Below are 18,617 nucleotides of genomic sequence, written 5' to 3' on the forward strand. Positions count from 1 at the left end.
GGTGTTGAAACCTGAAGGGCTTGGTTACCTTATGCTATGGCCTGTTCCTGTGGTTCGACTACTTGTGTCAAAAGGTTCCTGGTCAGCCTGTCCTGCGTGACGGGGAAGCTTAAAATTAAGCTTCTCAAGCCAGCGCCTGAGAATTTCCAGGCTTTGCCTTGGCCTCATCTGTGCGCCTTCCCGCGCTGGAGAAGGGCGTGGTGGTATTTGCTGAGAGGGACTTCAGAAGAACTGCTGGCACAGGAGAGAGGCGGGCGGGATGACAGAGAGCTTGCTGTCGGCAGCATTTCCAGTGCACTCACTCGTTGCTCTGGCCAAACCGTAACGTTTGACAAGGAAGGCCCCAGATTTGAAGTCACTCGGGAGCCAGCGGGCTTGTGAAGCATCTGCTGGTCTGAAGCACACAATCAAATTCTGACTCAGGATGGAAAAGTCATTTAAAACCCTGCCACTGGTGGCGTACAGTGCTTTTTCCATTTTCAGAAGTGAAAGCTTTTCATCAACAGTGATTGCAAATGACATGCAGAGGAGCGGCAGTAGAGAGGTTCTGGTGTCTTACGCGCATGCAGGCATTTGTTGTATTGAAACTGTAAAATTGCACAAAGTAAGGACCAAAGTTGTCCAACAAGAATGTTAAATGACACCCCAAAAAAATTCACTTGGATGCGAACGTTGAACATTTTAAACCTTCACCCGGCCCACAGACTTCATGATTTTTAATTTAAGAAAGCACTAATTCCATTTAACAGAAATGGAAGACAGCTTTTTGGGGCAGGAGGAGGTAATTCCTTTGTATGTTTGAGCATATGGCAAGGTGAGGGATGCGTGTTTGGAGAGTTAGACTAAATTCTAACACCTCCTACATAAGCTTCCACAGTTTGGTTCATTTCAAATATATTTCTAAATCTGTTCATTTTAAGTCTCCCTGCCAGTTTTGTGGGTTTACAACTGATTCATGTTTCCTCCTATTGAGCGAGCCATAGTGAAGAAAGCTCCCAGCTTAGCTGTGATGCGCTGTCAAAATTTTTCAGCTGGAAAAAGAAGCGAGCACATGTGGTGGAGTTACAGTAAGACAACACCCATTCCAAGTAATTTAACGCAGGCCCATGTAAGTATAAGATGAACTATAATGGGGATGTAAAGCAGATTTATTTCAAAAACTATTTGCAGTAGACTTTTAGGACCCCCTGTGCTCAGGCAGCTGTATTCTTAATGATGCTGCTGTGGCCTGGTAAAAGAGGAATGAAAAGAAAAGCTCTGGTACCTGACTGACTCACCTGCGTTTTCTTCTGATTGTCAGCCAGGCCCTGTGAAGAACAGCAGTCACAGAGCGGTAAGGTGTTTCCCTGGTGCTTTGTGTGGCTCGAATACAAAAAGGCATGTGGGTTTGGGGAGGTTGTTTTGTTGCTTTGTTTTTTAATGGTCAGGCTTTTGCCTCTTCCTGCGCGTGGGGGTGTGCTACTTGCAATTGTATGAACATAGAACAGTGGACAAAAATTTTTATTATTTTTTTTTATTATCAGCACTAAAGGCAAATCCTGAGTTTGAGCTGTGAATTCCCAAGTCTGACAAGCAGTTGAACCATTTTTAAACAGAAAAGAAAAATCTGTTCTCTGTAGTAAATGTGTTGTGCTGTGAACTGAGGTCAGTGTTCAGCAGAATTCTTTTCATTACAAGATGGAAGAGACAAAGTGGTTCACAAGTCAAGACAATTCAAGATACAATAATTAAGTGGTAAGATGATGGTGTTTGAATATGGGTGTTTGATCCAGGGGAGAAGCATGAAAGAAATAACCAGGTGCTTATTGTTACTCAATTGCTCTTTAACTAGATGGAACACAATGCTTCAACTGTATTTGACAGTTTTTGGACCAGCAGAGTAAAGAGAGAACACACGCAGGAACTACCTGAGGGGGAGTATGGCCGTGCTAAATATGAAGCAGAATGGGTTTCTGGCTTACAGGTTAATTGCTGGGCAAGGAGGTCTCGGAGACTGCAATGGTAGGTAGTTCCACTCCTCTGAAAAGCCTGGGCATTACAGAATGCCGCTCCCCTTTCCTCAGAGTTTTCATTTTACTCTAGGAACACAAACTTTTGAAGTATACGACGCCCTTTTCCTCCTTCATTTTAGATTTCATATTTGCAGGGGGCTTATCTCAGGAGTTCAGAGAGAGCTTTAATTCACTGCAAGAGCATAGCCTGAACTGAAACATGCGTGTGTCCCTGGGCGCTTGTTTTGTTCTCCCAAGTGCTACGAAGAGAAGATGGGCCCTTGGCTGCAGAAACTTTGGCAGCCGCCTTGCTGCGCTGTGCGAGGGTGCTGGGTGACAAACCATCCTCCTAGCTTTAAGACCTTATTCCATCAATGTCTATCAATAGTGCCACACAGTGGATGCTTTTCAACTGGCTGAGGACATGGTTCCCATGAAAGGAGGTACGCCGGGGGCACAGGTGAGTTCTACGGCTACAGGAAAAGCCGTGCAACTTTGTGAAAGCTCCGAGTTGTAACAGGCAGCCTGCAAACACTGCGTAATGCCACCTTAATTTTTAAGGTCATGTTAGAAAACATCAGGCACTTACGCAAATACTAGCTCTGCTGGGCTGGTGGCATTGCCACGCTTCAGCCTTTGGCTTACCTACTTGAGTTAGTGGCTGCCTCTGCGCTTAAATAAGCTTTTATCTTAATAGGCTAACTTGAAAACAGTTGTCTCCTCCTGTGCAGAATAATAATGTGTAAGAATCCTGCAGAATTTATTTCAAAATATAAAAAACCACACAGAGAAACATCTAGGGACCACTAACTAGAGTTGCAATCCCTGGTTTAGATGGAGAGGGCTAGGTGAGGTACTGTGTGTCTGCAGCAATGTCAACTCCCTTCCAAACCACCTCGAGCTGGCTGCTGTCAGTAAGCCCAGGCCGCTTCACGTGTTGTTTGGTTGGGACGTGGAGGAGCTGAAGGGGGATGACAGCCAGGCTTCCAGAGCCATATCACTCTCGTCAGTCATGAGTAACTTCTGACAAAATAGAAGTGTGTTTTTTTTAAATATTCAACATGTAGCAAAAAAGCATCCCGTTTGCTGCTGAAGCACAGCTGAAGGCTTTGTCAATACCATTGATGTTTTCTTACATTGATTAGAATCTAGGGCTGCTTCCTGTTAACCTCAGTAGGAAGGAGAGGTTGCAGCTGAGACAAAAACAAAACCCAAACAATTTACTAGTATGTCACTTCATAGCACTCCTTCTATCATTTAAACTTTAAATAAAACATGTAAATGCAATTAAAATGCAGGACACTGCACAAAAATGCAGGATACTGCACAAGACATTAAGAAAGTGAAAGGTGTGAAATCAAGAATTCAGAACTAGGAACCATCACATTATGGCCATGGGTCTATTAGAGGAAGTTGATGCCAGAGCCAAGGGCAGAGCTCAGCTCTAAGTGCCACAGTAAACAAAGAGGAGTTGCGATAACCCAGTTTCTCCTTACACACACACAACAGCGCAGGTAAAGAGAAATGAATGGTTGGCAGGGTAACTCGGTACAGGCAAGTTCAGGTTTGACAGCAGAGCCTGGTCACTGGTGCAGAAGTGAGTTGTTACAGTCCTTCACATGAAGCATGTATAGAATGGTGGGGGAGTAACACCTGCAGGTTAAACCAGGCTTTGTTCCCCTACAGGCACTAATTCCTTCCCAGCAGTACCAACCAGTCAGTGCACAGGGCTTCCCCCTCACCTGCTGAACATACTTTCTGCTAAGCCTGAAAAGGAGAAACCCGCTGCTGATGCTGTTGTCTGTAGTGTGGTGTCAACTTGAGTAAGACCCAGGTGGGCCCTTGGGGCAGGCACGCATGCTGGCAGCACCCAGCACCGGCCTCTAAGAGAATGCTCACCCAGCCCCAGTCCTCTTTGCAAGTGCTTTTGGCGAAAGTTACAACCACCCAGGCTCATGTTCCAGAGGTTGGAAATGTAGCAGATCATCATAGCTGGGACAACAGAAGTCACTGTCCTTAAAAAACATGTCACCATCTACCTTAAGTTTCCTCTTTTTTAAATACATACAGGGAAACAATTGATTTTCCACTAACTGATTTGGAATATTTTTGTTTTCCAAAATGCTTGAACTAAGGAGCCAAGACCAAGTACAGGTGTAGGAAACTATTCCACAGAAGCGATTTTAAGGTGGTCTCTTTCAGAGCTGAGCGCCACTTAAGTTTGCCTAACAAGGCAGAATGCTACACATCTTTTCAGTTTTTCATTCACAGGCATTCCCCAATCCTCCAGCCAAGCTGCTGTGTAACAGCAGAGGCAACGCTATTATTGATTATTCCAGTAAAAGGCACAGAATAAAGAGCAAGGACTAACTTGCAATGTTAACTCAAGTACTTCACTTACATGTGGCTCAAAGTCTAACTTAACTTTCCTACTTCAGTACTGCTTCAGAGCAGTACTGGTTTTGTGGTGACACAACTAAAAACAAGGCAAATTTTGTGTGTTCTGATGGAGAAGTAACAAATCCTACTATTTACTCAGGCATAAATATTTTTTTGTAAAATCAGGGCATTAAAGTTACCACATGAGTAAGTTTTCTAAGCGCAGCCTTGCCTTACTTGTGAAGAAATATTTTATTTCAAAATGCTTCAAAATATACCCCAAAAGAGTAATACAAGGTTTTACTCACTATCTCTAGTGAAGCCATTTATGCATCTGAGAGTCCTACAGTGAAGCAGATCAGTGTACAGAAGATCCTTTGTATGCCCCTTTTTACTTAGGGACTCGCTTACACTTAGTTTCTGCAAGAAGTGACGTGCGTGTTACATACCTAGTTTAGTTCTTCACTCCCCTCTACCCGTAATAATTTTGCAAGTGTGGTCACTCGCTCACTCCTGAAGTGTGGAATCTTATACAATCATCTTCATTCTGCAAGAGGAAAGCAGGGGAGGATGCTGCGCTCAATGATTTTGCCTTCCTCCATTCTCAGGGAAGGTCTTGAGCTGATGAATTTTCCTCTAGAGTTGCAACGGTCAGCCTAGGTCACACACGGGCACGGGGCATCCGTCCCTTCTGGCAACGTAGACTTAAAAATGAGTCACAGTGTAGGCAAAAGTGCTCTCAGGCCCTCATATGACTCAACTTTTTAACAAAAAACATAAATCAAGTTGGTCCAAGAGGCTCTTCTCTTCTGCATTTGCCACCCTTCTCTTCTAGTAACAGCGTCAAGAGCATCTCCGTACCCCCTCAGCTTCAGATGACCAACAAACCAATTTTAATATATACCCAATTTGTGCTCAGTACAACTTAAATTATTCACCCTTAAGTTGTTATGCAGCCTGCCACACAGAACTAGACACAAGCTTTAAATTCCAAAAGGACATTTGTAAATTAGTTTCAAAATCTCAAGTCCAGACAGAGAGACAGACCTTTGCAACTGCTCTTGCACCCTGTGACAGTATGCTTTATATCTTCAATTACAGAAAATTTAAAAATTGATGTTTAAGTTCAGATATTCTTTTATTCTCCATTCACCTCATTTTGTGTATTTGAGTTAAATTCCACACAGAGGGGTACAGACGATTTAAGTCTGTTTAAATCAAGTAAAATCAAAGTTGGATATAAAATTTGAAAAAGTTCATTATAGCTACACATTTGAAGAAAGCTTCTGTCTTTTCTTCTTAATTCCAGTTGCTCTATATTCTTCTCTTTGCTTCAGATATTCTGTTTTGCATTCCTCATAGAACAGTGGATCAGAATAGCTGCAAGATAGACAAATACAGAACACTGGTTTTCATCTTGGAATACGGAACAGATATTGCATTAATAACACTCATAACTGATCTTCCTTTCATGCCCAAAGACAATTTGCCTGCCTTCAATAACAAAATAACTTTAACCGCTTATGTACTTTATAAAAAAAGGTATCTTCCTAAACTCTAAATACTGAGTTGGTCTACATTCTCTCATGATACTGCTCGCTCTCTTGAGGCATAGTCCTTTTCAAGCCTCTGCAAGTAAAGCCACGAAGAAGAAAGGTAGAAAAAGGGGAAGACATTTGGTATTTCAGTTCAGATCAGTAATTTGTTATTATCTGCAGTCAGCATCCCCAGCACAGGGTGATCTGCTGGGCTATGCTTGTATTTCTACACTCAAGCAACTACTGGGAATAGGTTCAAGTGTACATCTTGAACGGTAAACATGTAGGGCCTTCATCATTACATTCAATTGATTTTTCTTGTAATTTTCTTGTAATTTTGCTTTTAAACATAATTATTCAAGCAGTAAACATTTTTTTCAGTTGTGTGTATTTGGTTTAGGTGTTGTGCTTCTTTTTTTTTTTTTAAAAGGCAAAATTTAATGCAGGGAGGTATAGATGAATAAAACTGAATAACTCCAGCAAGTTCTCAGGGCAGTTAGGCTTGAGCTCTTGCCTGACTGCACGTTTTTTCTTCAATTCCCAAATACCTAAGAATAACTGACACTAGTTTAAAGGCATTTAATCTTAATCTCTGGTTTAACAGGGCAGGACACACATTCCACCAAAAACCAAACCAACCCCCTTCTCCCCCCAGTCAAACTCCAAAAATCACCCATTCCTCACCATGGGAAATTCAAGAATCCAACACTTCCGCCTGATGGCCCCAGGGATAAATTAAGAGACATTTCAATCTCCTGTGGCATCAAGGTAACTAGTATCTAACAATTTCCCACTGCTGCTGCTGTTGCTGTTCACGACAGTGGGACACTTTCAGAACAAAGACTAAATCTTAAAAAACAGTTCCAGAAGCAAAATCAAAACAAACTTATCTTGTCTCACTAACAGAGTCTGAAGGTGCTTCTGCTGCTCATCCCCATTCCCCACATCCGTAATTCAGCGTAGTGAATATAGGGCTACGTGTCATCTGGGCTGAGAAGCCAGATCCGTCACCATTTAAATCAAGAAGAGACTCTTTATAGGCATAGGACAGCTTTATTAAGGAAATAAAATCTTGTCGGACAGGGCCCTGACCAGCACGTTTTTTTCTAAAATGAAGATGCAATTTTCAGAAAACACATCAAAGTCACTAATCTTGCAAAACCCATTTGAGAAGATTTAGGATTCCTACTCATTTCTAGATTAGCATAGGCCGCACAAATAAATACCAACAAAATCTCACGAGGGACTTACTAGCCAACCAGACAATCTTTCAGTGCTGTGTTCTCTTGCCGACACTTCACCACCATAAGAAGACCGGTTTCTTGACAGCATTTGGTAAATGCTGGGAAAAATGAAAACAAAACACAAAATAAATTAAAGTTAGAAGAATGACGATCAGTAAAAAAAAAATCCTCCTATGTGTATACTTTTTCATATAAAAAAATGTCACAGACCAGATGTTGTTATTATTATAATTATTATTACTACTACTACTGTTATTACCATAGTTGGCCTGGAGTCTCATACTGTTTGTAAAGCCTTTGTCACTTGTTTAGCAACAAGTTTTTAATTGGGATTCTCCTCTCATATCATGAGTACGTTTGAGTATGTTTGTGTACATTCAAGTATATGCACACTGAATATCACATGTCTATATCTATATGTGCTCAATGCATTGCTCTTATTCTGTTTTGCCCAAAAACTTGTACTTCATGTACTCACACCAGAATCTTCCACGTTTTGTATGCAGCAGTCTGACCTGTAATATTTATGAAAAGAGCAATTTTTGTATCACTTCCATTCTTTAAGCTTACTGTACAGATAGACCTTCTGAGGTCATGCTGGGAATCAAAAAGGCCCCTCAAACACCTGCAAGTTATTGACCACGTGAAAATACAACTGTTAAACATACCAAATGTAGCGCAGTCCTGTCCCTGTCCTTGTATGTTTTCAAGACATTCAGCTGAAGTTTCAGATTTGCCTACTAAGTAACTGTTGATCCCGTACGATGATGTAACTTCCGTTACATCAAAACTTAAATAAACAAGAAAACAGAGATCTGTGCCTATTAAAGCAGCAAGATCAAATGCTATCCTTTGCTCACATCATGACCCTGAAATGGGCATTAAGCAACCGCAGACCTCAGTGGAACAAAGTCGACCTTCTAGGATCCTGGAGAAGAACCAGGATAACAGGATAACCAGTACTAACAAGACTTCAAGGAGAAAGTGATCCAACAGCTGCGAGCAGCCCCTAGGGGAGGCTAATCTGCTTGCCCGTGGCTATATTAATTAAGCTTTTTATAAAGAAACTTACAAAAAATTATTGTTTGCGGAAAGTGTTGACGACAGTCTCAAGTGTCCTTACACTGCCGAACTTACATAGATCTGTGCAAAACTTCGGAAGGAGCTGCCAACTTACCTGCTTTGAACATATTATTGATGAACATCTAAAATGTGCTTCAGCACAGCACCTAATGTAATACGCTGGTAACATCACCAATACGCCGCTTGAAAATGTACCAGGTGAAAGTATGCAAAAAACAGGTTTAAATTAACCAGTTATTTACTAGTTGGGTAGACAGCGCAACCTGTGCTTAAAGCTATCTATTAACAACCATACTCAATTTCTAAGATCTTGTTTGGTGTGTGTTTTGGTTTAGACGTAAAATCATCCAAATGCACAAAAGCAACTTTGGGATACTTCTGAATAGCTGAAGTTTATGGAGCAATGTAAGCTCAGAACAATGGGAGAAGTGTGCTATTAGATTATCAGAATGTTTCTTTGGCTTTTAAAGGTGAATCTGATGTTTCTTCTCTTGTTTCCCAGACTGTTTACATTGAATGTCCCTACATCAGCATCTCAGAAAAATCATACCTATTATCACGCTTCTGAAAATGTCCTTTGTTTTTCCTGGGAAAAACATCGGAAGCCTGTGAAAGCTTATGGTTTTGTCGAGTGACCAGTTTGAGTTCTACTCTCTACAGGCACTTCCTTAAGTGCTGTGCTGGGGTTTTTTTGTAGCAATCATTCCTTCTGGAAACTGTGAAGTAAAAAAAACCACTGAAGACAATAGGAGGTCTCTCACACTTGTTAGCTCAGCAGTCTTGATTGGTTCAAGGCGTGATGTCCCAGTGAACAGAACCTGAACTGCAATTGCAAGCATTCCCTGGCTTCGGAAGGCCCTGCTTGCAGTACACAGCCAGGAACTGCTGCAAAGTGATAAAACTGCTTCCAGCTATCTAGCTTTAATGTTACTGATGCTTAACAACAGAGGGGAGAAAAAAAGCAGGTTAAAGCATATTGGGCATCTTCATATGAGCACACAAGATGCGATTATCCCTCTCTCCTTTTACTTCCAGCACTTTAAAATCCCTTTGGCAGTCACCTAAGAAGCTGTGCTGGTTTTGGCTGAGAAGGGGTTAATTCTCCTCACTGTGGGGGTCGGCTACCTTTCCAGCTTCCCGCGCTCTGCCGCGTGGCGGGGGGGGGGCTGGGAGGGGCAGGGCCATGGTGGGGGCGGCTGACCCCGACTGGCCAATGGCAGGTTCATTCCATACCATGTGACACCATGACCAATATATTGAGGTGGGGGCAGTTGCAGGGAGCGCGGAGGCGGCGCGGCGTCGGGTCGGCGGGCGGCTGCGGCGCGGGCAGTTTGTTCCGGCGGTTCGTTCCCCCTCTCCCCTCCCTTCCCCCCCCCGCCCCCCCCCCCCGGGGCTTTGCGCCTCTCGTTGTTCTCCTTTACATTGCATTTCTACTGTTGTTTTCTTTTAATTCTCGTTGTTCCCCTTTACATTGCATTTCTACTGTTGTTTTCTTTTAATTTTAATTATTAAACTGTTCTTATCCCAACCCACGAGCGTTACCCTCCTGATTCTCTCCCCCATCTACCGGTGGGGAGTGAGCGAGCGACTGTGTGGGGCTGAGCTGCCGCTAAACCACGACAGTCTTTTTGGCGCCCAACGTGGGGCTCAAGGGTTGGAGATAATAACAGCTGCTGGTCACAGCACCATGTTGTCCTTTTTGCAGTTGGTGTTACAGATTGGTGTTGGTTTGTTGAGTCTGCTGTGTTCTGCTGTGATTAGTAATGTTTTGCCTACAAGATTTGTTATACAAACACTCGTTTTCAGCTTTATCTGGTATTTGGGGTTTTTGCTGAAACCGTTACTGTACTTTGGATACCACCTTGTTGAGGCAATTAGCAATTATACCTCCTCCTCTGAGAGATTTTATATGGAGGAAATACAGAATAATACCTTTGCAACTTTGTTCTATGATGTCTGTGCCTTTGTTACAACAACGTCTTTGTATCTTGAACATCCTTGGGTGGTTAAGGTGCACTTATTGTTAGTTTTTGGGCAGGTTGTTTTGGTTTTGACTAAGCAACTTAAGAATATCACCCAGAAATCTGCCCCGAGGCTTGATAGTTATGAGTGGCAGGGCATGTGGGATAGCATGGGCAAATACCTAGGGCAGTGGGCACCCCCAGTGTTTTGGAGTTTCACCCCCGAACAAGTGCAGAATCCTAAAAAACTAGTAGAATATTTGGAGAAAGTATGTTGTTACGCTGGGAACTCCAGAGAGACACAGATAACTGCAACATGCTGGGGTCTGGCCCATGCATACCGAGCCCTGCTCAACAGCATTCAATGCCCCCAGGGGGAAGAGAATGTCTCTGGATTGAAATGCAAAGTGACTAGCACTGTAGACAATCCAGCCCGGACGACAGGCACTGCAGCCACTCAAACCCCCACAACAAGTACCGGAGCTAGCTCAGAAAACAAACCCGTACCAGTATCAGTTGCCCCCATACACAAGACAAAATATTGGAAGCGGACATCAACTCGTTTAGAACGGGATGATGAAGAACCAGGGCCATCGCGGGGAGAGGAGGGAGAAGTAATAAATGAAATAGAGACCACCCGATCCCTGTCCTTAAGCGAGTTGCGAGATATGCGAAAAGATTATAGCCGTCGTTCAGGTGAGCACATTGTCACCTGGCTGCTCCGATGCTGGGATAATGGGGCCAGTAGCCTGGAACTAGAGGGAAAAGAAGCCAAACAATTGGGATCCCTTTCTGGGGAAGGGGGCGTTGACAAAGCAATAGGAAAAAAGCCACAAGCCCTCAGCCTCTGGAGGCGACTCCTGTCTGGAGTGAAGGAAAGGTATCCCTTTAAAGAAGATGTTACATATCGCCCAGGAAAATGGACAACTATGGAGAAAGGCATCCAGTATCTAAGGGAATTAGCTGTGTTTGAGGTGATTTATGGTGACCTGGATGATCAACGGTCATCCAAAGATCCAGATGAAGCCGAGTGCACACGACCCATGTGGCGGAAGTTTGTACGGAGCGCACCATCTTCGCATGCAAACTCATTGGCAGTGATGTCCTGGAAAGATGACGAGACACCAACGGTGGCAGAGGTGATAGATAGACTCCGAGATTACGACACAAATATCTCTTCCTCGCTTGTCTCTGCTGTGGAGAAACTATCCCAAGAGGTCCAGCAACTCAAAGAAGATCTGTCCTACTCCCCACCTCGACAGAGCAGTGTCTCAGCTGTTAGGAATAAGCGTCCTTTGGCTCAAAGAAGGGGATACACACCACGGGCCACCCTATGGTTCTACCTGCGTGACCACGGAGAGGACATGATGAGGTGGGATGGCAAGCCTACCTCGACCCTACAGGCACGAGTGCATGAACTGCAAGGAAGAAGTTTTTGAGAAAGGAGAGAAAATAGTCCAAATCCTTCTGAAAGCTGGTTTTGCCATAAAACAAAGTAAGGTGAAGGGACCTGCACGAGAAATCCAGTTCTTAGGAATCAAATGGCAAGATGGTCGTCGTCATATTCCAATGGATGTGATCAACAAAATAGCAGCCATGTCTCCACCAACTAGCAAAAAGGAAACACAAGCTTTCTTGGGCGTTGTGGGTTTTTGGAGAATGCATATTCCAAATTACAGTCTGATTGTAAGCCCTCTCTATCAAGTGACCCGGAAAAAGAATGATTTCAAATGGGGCCCTGAGCAACGACAAGCCTTTGAACAGATTAAACGAGAAATAGTCCATGCAGTAGCTCTTGGGCCAGTCCGGGCAGGACAAGATGTAAAAAATGTGCTCTACACTGCAGCCGGGGAGAATGGCCCTACCTGGAGCCTCTGGCAGAAAGCACCAGGGGAGACCCGGGGTCGACCCCTAGGGTTTTGGAGTCGGGGATACAGAGGGTCCGAAGCCCGCTATACTCCAACTGAAAAAGAGATATTGGCAGCATATGAAGGGGTTCGAGCTGCTTCAGAAGTGGTTGGTACTGAAGCACAGTTGCTCCTGGCACCCCGACTGCCAGTGCTGGGCTGGATGTTCAAAGGAAACATCCCCTCTACACACCATGCAACTGATGCTACATGGAGTAAATGGGTTGCACTGATTACCCAGCGGGCTCGAGTAGGAAACCCCAGTCGCCCAGGAATCTTGGAAGTGATTATGGACTGGCCAGAAGGCAAAGATTTTGGATTATCACCAGAGGAGGAGGTGACACGTGCTGAAGAAGCCCCACTGTATAACCAACTGCCAGAAAATGAGAAGCAGTATGCCCTGTTCACTGATGGGTCCTGTCGCCTTGTGGGAAAGCACCGGAGATGGAAGGCTGCTGTATGGAGTCCTACACGACAAGTAGCAGAAACTGCTGAAGGAGAAGGTGAATCGAGCCAGTTTGCAGAGGTAAAGGCCATCCAGCTGGCCTTAGACATCGCTGAACGGGAAAAGTGGCCAGTGCTCTATCTCTATACTGACTCCTGGATGGTGGCAAATGCCTTGTGGGGCTGGCTGCAGCAATGGAAGCAAAGCAACTGGCAGCGCAGAGGCAAACCCATCTGGGCTGCCGCACTGTGGCAAGATATTGCTGCCCGGGTAGAGAACCTGGTTGTAAAGGTACGTCATGTGGATGCTCACGTTCCCAAGAGTCGGGCCACTGAAGAACATCGGAACAACCAGCAGGTAGATCAGGCTGCCAAGATTGAAGTGGCTGAGGTGGATCTGGACTGGCAGCATAAGGGTGAACTATTTCTAGCTCGGTGGGCCCATGACACCTCAGGTCATCAAGGGAGAGATGCAACATACAGGTGGGCTCGTGATCGAGGGGTGGACTTGACCATGGATATTATTGCACAGGTTATCCACGAATGTGACACATGCGCTGCAATCAAGCAAGCGAAGCGGGTAAAGCCTCTGTGGTATGGGGGACGATGGCTGAAATATAAATATGGGGAGGCCTGGCAAATTGACTATATCACACTCCCACAGACCCGCCAAGGCAAGCGCCATGTGCTTACAATGGTAGAAACAACGACTGGCTGGCTGGAAACATATCCTGTCCCCCACGCCACTGCCCGGAACACTATCCTGGGCCTTGAGAAACAAGTCCTGTGGCGACATGGCACCCCAGAGAGAATTGAGTCAGACAACGGGACTCATTTCCGAAATAGCCTCATAGACATCTGGGCCAAAGAGCATGGCATTGAGTGGGTGTATCACATCCCCTATCACGCACCAGCCTCTGGGAAAATTGAACGGTACAATGGACTGTTAAAAACTACACTGAGAGCAATGGGGGGTGGAACATTCAAGCACTGGGATACACATTTAGCAAAAGCCACGTGGTTAGTCAACACGAGGGGATCTGCCAACCGAGCTGGCCCTGCCCAGTCAGAATCCTTACGTACTGTGGAAGGGGATAGAGTCCCTGTAGTGCACACAAAAAGTATGCTGGGCAAAACAGTCTGGGTTCTTCCTGCCTCAGGCAAAGGCAAACCCATTCGTGGGATTGCTTTTGCTCGAGGACCTGGGTGCACTTGGTGGGTGATGCGGGAGGATGGAGAAATCCGATGTGTGCCTCAAGGGGATTTGATTTTGGGTGAAAACAGTCAATGAACTGAATGGCACAATGTGAACTGCTATATAATACTGTGTGTCACCTCTGTGTTGTACCAATGATATCAGAGTATGAGCCTCCCAACCTATGGAAGATCAACTATGAAACAAGCCGTGCAGCAGTGATGGAACGATGACTGACTCGGTATGCAGCGACCCAACGCCTCACACCATCTCTCCCACCCGGAAAGACTGATACAACAGATGGAGCCCAGAGTCATGGACTGGATGAACTCAATGGACATTTTTAATGGACATTGTACAGGGAAGGTCCATGAACTAAGGGAATGATGTCTGTGTATTATGTTAAAGGATGGGAAGGGGAGGGGTGGTGGTTGGTATGGTTGTATTGCATCATATGGGACCTGGGCATGGTGTAAATGGTATGGAATAAGGGGTGGAGAATGTGCTGGTTTTGGCTGAGAAGGGGTTAATTCTCCTCACTGTGGGGGTCGGCTACCTTTCCAGCTTCCCGCGCTCTGCCGCGTGGCGGGGGGGGGGCTGGGAGGGGCAGGGCCATGGTGGGGGCGGCTGACCCCGACTGGCCAATGGCAGGTTCATTCCATACCATGTGACACCATGACCAATATATTGAGGTGGGGGCAGTTGCAGGGAGCGCGGAGGCGGCGCGGCGTCGGGTCGGCGGGCGGCTGCGGCGCGGGCAGTTTGTTCCGGCGGTTCGTTCCCCCTCTCCCCTCCCTTCCCCCCCCCGCCCCCCCCCCCGGGGCTTTGCGCCTCTCGTTGTTCTCCTTTACATTGCATTTCTACTGTTGTTTTCTTTTAATTCTCGTTGTTCCCCTTTACATTGCATTTCTACTGTTGTTTTCTTTTAATTTTAATTATTAAACTGTTCTTATCCCAACCCACGAGCGTTACCCTCCTGATTCTCTCCCCCATCTACCGGTGGGGAGTGAGCGAGCGACTGTGTGGGGCTGAGCTGCCGCTAAACCACGACAGAAGCGTGGTGCAAGACAGGTTTAGTCATAAATGTTTACCAGAAACCTTACAGGAATCTGGAGAATATTGTTTTATTTTTCATTATGCTCTGTCTTGCTCACAACTCTTTTGTGAAACAAAACATCTCCGTTTCGGGCAGCACAAAGAGCGTTAAAACTACTGGTTTGGAGAATAATCTCACAAATAGTGCACAATAGTTTCAGATATAATCGCAAACTAAGAATTAATCTCCATTTCCGTAATCTTGACAATCACCACCCATTCCTCACTGAAGCAATATCTGCATTGTAGACCAAAGCTTCAGGGTGCACAGCAAGATACCACAAAAGGAGCAGATACACAGGATCTGATTACAAACCCATTGTAATTTAACACTTTAACAGCTACAAGCAGTAATCAGAACACTAGGGAACCCGCTCTCACACTCAAAGGAACCCGTTTCCTGATACTGCATGCGATACAAAGAACAACTGCTCTTTCAGAGCAGAACTGATCTTTTAGAAATCTTGCACATCATCCAACTTTTACAACTTTAGCAAATGGCTTTCCATGACTTTATTGGATCATATAATGTTTTCTTTCTCCTTGCAAGAAGCAAGCTACCCAAACAGAACCTCAGGCAGCAGCAAAACTGGATGCAAATTTGGGTGAGCCTGCAAACTCAGTGCGGATTGTAACAAAACAGAAAGCAGTGTTTCAACCAAACAATAAAGGTTATCCCCAATATTTACAAATACAAGCTAAATAAAATGAGGGACAGAGCTCAACACACAGGAGTGAAAATGCCCTGTCAGAAAGGGGAAAAAAGCTTGCCTTCCACAAAACGAACCCCGATGAGGCTTTGCCAGGACAGCTACATATGTCTGTTGCTGAATGCTCTATGCACAGATAAGGACAGATCCAGTACTGCGTCAAAGAGCTGCAGGTGCCTACCAGTTACCACGGAAACTGGCTATGGTCCCCTCTTTCACCTGCAGCAGTTATGGTTCATGACATCATATCTGACATCGGTTTGCCCCACAGGCTCTTCTCTGTGCCATAGGCTGTGTCTGAGGGGATGCACGCTGAGCACAGAACTCTTCTCAAGCATACAGTTCACTGCACAGCTCATCCACAATTCAAGGCCAGATTTCGTTTTCTTCCTCTCTGCCATGAAGAAAGCTTTGCGCTTCCGTTGTAAGGCAAATCCAAAATAACTTTTGGGCACAGTTCTGAGAATTTTAAGTCTCATTACTTTTTGGCTATTACCGCCACATAGAGATTTTAGCGGCTAAAGCAAGCCTACAATTTAGTACCTTCTCTAAATCAACGAAGCACGTAAGGCCAAACAGTATCTTTGCCAAGATGAAGGTTTGCTTTCAACTGAAAGAGAGCTGAACAACCGTATTTGAACACAGAGTAATTCCGGTTTGCCAGTTCTCTCCTGCCAGCTACGCGTGCTAGCATACAGAGGTGATCTGCCTACAATGGGAAGACCACTAAGCTCCTACAATTTTCAGGGACAGACATGAGGGCTTTGTGGCCAAGGTAAGTGATGAGCCCTTCCTCAGGATGACTCTTCAGCAGGGAGCACCTTGGGGAAGCTGCTGAGTTTGGTCCCTTGCACCTCCAGATCTCCAGCTGCTCAGGATCCACAAGCAGTATTTCACTGGGTCTCCCTATCTCAAATTATCTGCTTGGGAAAGCAGGACACAGGGAACATGGGGAAAACCAGCTGCTTTTGTAGATCCTGGCACATGTAAGGTCACACAACAATGGAAGAAAAGAGCTTTTAAAAGCCTTCTAAAATTATTTCTAAAGCTGTCTGGACATGCATGTTTTTATTTTTTATAAAAATTATATTCCAAGTCTTTGTATAATTCTGTCCAGATACAGAATTATACAAGTAATGTTGGAAGTATCAAAATTATTTTTTGAAGTCTGACTGTTATTTGGTATATTTGATGGTTGATTTAAAAACTCCTTTAAGTTACAGAACACTCTTTTTATTAAGGTTTCTTTGATAATTAACTAGAAGGTTTATACAGTAAAGAACTTTGTAAACAAATATCTTTACAGTCCACATAAATCTTTGCTGAAAAACAGCATCTAAGAAGAATGTTTTTCTTTAGTATTTTTAATAGCTTTTTCCCCCAACTCTATTTTATAAACTTACTGCAAGATAACCATGGGAAGCAGATGGAAACCAAAGTGAAACTGGGTAACAGTTCACTTATCTCAGAATAAAGACTGGATAAATTATTTCCCCACCTACCCCAGCAGTCAGAGAGGTACATGCAATAATCAGCACATTAAAGTGTTGATTTTCAAACTTTAAAAGATCAGATACGTTACCAGAAAATTAGTTACAGCAAAGCTGGTGGGGGTCCACCAACAGATGCCCTGGTACATATACTTCTCAATTAAAAAAAAAAAAAGGAAATAAAAAGCCAGGGTACTGCTCATTTTTAGCTTAGAACGTATTCATAGGTTAAAGAAATATTTGCTCCTCTATGCTGAGCAATAAAAACTAGTAGGATTGTGACTCAAAGGCACAAACCAAGATCTAGCATAACACAGAGCCACAGCTCTGCTGTATAAAGATAATTATTTTCTCCCACACCATTAAACGAGAGAAGGTTAAACTTAACATTCTTAATCTCAGTGTCTGCAGACCTACAAACAGTGGGCAACAAAACCAAAACACCATATTTAAGACAGAATTGTTCTTTACATAGCCTACAACACCCGTCCTCCCCCAGGCAGAGGCAGACCAGTCTCTTCACTGTGCCGTGTTCAAAATGAAATGGCAGGATCTGTGTGTCAGATTGCAAAAGTTGCAGTTACAAGTTTATAAAGGAAAGACTTTATGGAAAAAACTATAAATCCCTGCCCCACACATTAACAATAATCAGCAACTTTTTAAATTTTTGTGATTTAATAAAGGGGAACAACAAACAAGCAGATTATATTTGTGGGGGATTTTTAAAAGTAATTTTTAAAACTTTATTTCTTTTGGCAAATTTAAAGTCTTTCCATGTACAAGCAAGACAAGACCAAAAAGTGTTTGAGACTTATCTCCAGACAACCAGCTGCTTGGAACCTGGGTTGATACAACAATGCCAAGGGATCATTGCTATTCTTTTCAGTGTACGAACTGTAGGTAGCATCAAGGCTATTTCTGAAAGTTCTTTTTTTGCAGATTCAGATTATAACAATACTTGGTAATTCCCTATTGGCTCATATTGCAGCGTGTTGTGCAATTCAGGTAATATTAGCACTGTAGTTTTACCAATCATAATTACGTATCTATTCTGCAGATGTTCTTGTACACAAAATAAATGAAATATTCTCCATTATCAAGATAAATTGATGCTCTCAGGTCTGGCTCTAGTTTATTTAAAGACTTTACAATTTTACTACTTAAGAGAAAGTCCTACAGAGGTGTTATCTCACCATTTATATTTTCTCAACACTTACGATACTGCTATCACACTCTTAAAATAAAAAAAGCTTGTATCACGATCCAGACCAGGCTTATGTTCTATTCCTGGGGTAGGTTTTTTTTCTTTACATAAAAAAGGAAATAGCTTTGTTCAACGTTTGGGTCATTCCTTGAGCTCTACCACTGGGTGGAGAAAAGATGCCCAAGTAACAATGTGGATTTGGGGGGGCCATGGTGGAAGGAGGAGAAAACAGTTCCCTTTAAAATGTAAACAAGGACAAGATTTTAAAATCTGTGCTTGTAAAATCTGTACGAGAAAAAAAAAAATTATACAAAACATTATCAGCAACATTTTATGGCAAAGTTGTTATGTTTTTAATTTTGTATTAAATTGTGAT

The 18,617-nt window shown here is 43.8% G+C and overlaps 1 protein-coding gene across 2 annotated transcripts in view; it reads right to left on the bottom strand.

Moving 5' to 3' along the window:
* Window positions 1–5,489: 5,489 nt before the first annotated feature.
* The window catches only part of CMC1 (C-X9-C motif containing 1), a 49,386-nt gene continuing 36,258 nt past the window's right edge, over window positions 5,490–18,617 (bottom strand). For both annotated transcript variants that reach the window (XM_064444238.1, XM_064444237.1), the window contains 2 exons: window positions 7,160–7,250; window positions 5,490–5,750 (listed from right to left, as the gene is read on the bottom strand). In XM_064444238.1, the coding sequence (XP_064300308.1) occupies window positions 5,636–5,750; window positions 7,160–7,250 (206 nt within the window). In that variant the 3' untranslated portion in view covers window positions 5,490–5,635. The remainder of the gene's footprint in view (window positions 5,751–7,159; window positions 7,251–18,617) is intronic.

Source organism: Phalacrocorax carbo, chromosome 2, assembly GCF_963921805.1.
Source record: "Phalacrocorax carbo chromosome 2, bPhaCar2.1, whole genome shotgun sequence".
NCBI classification, from domain to species: Eukaryota; Metazoa; Chordata; class Aves; order Suliformes; family Phalacrocoracidae; genus Phalacrocorax; species Phalacrocorax carbo.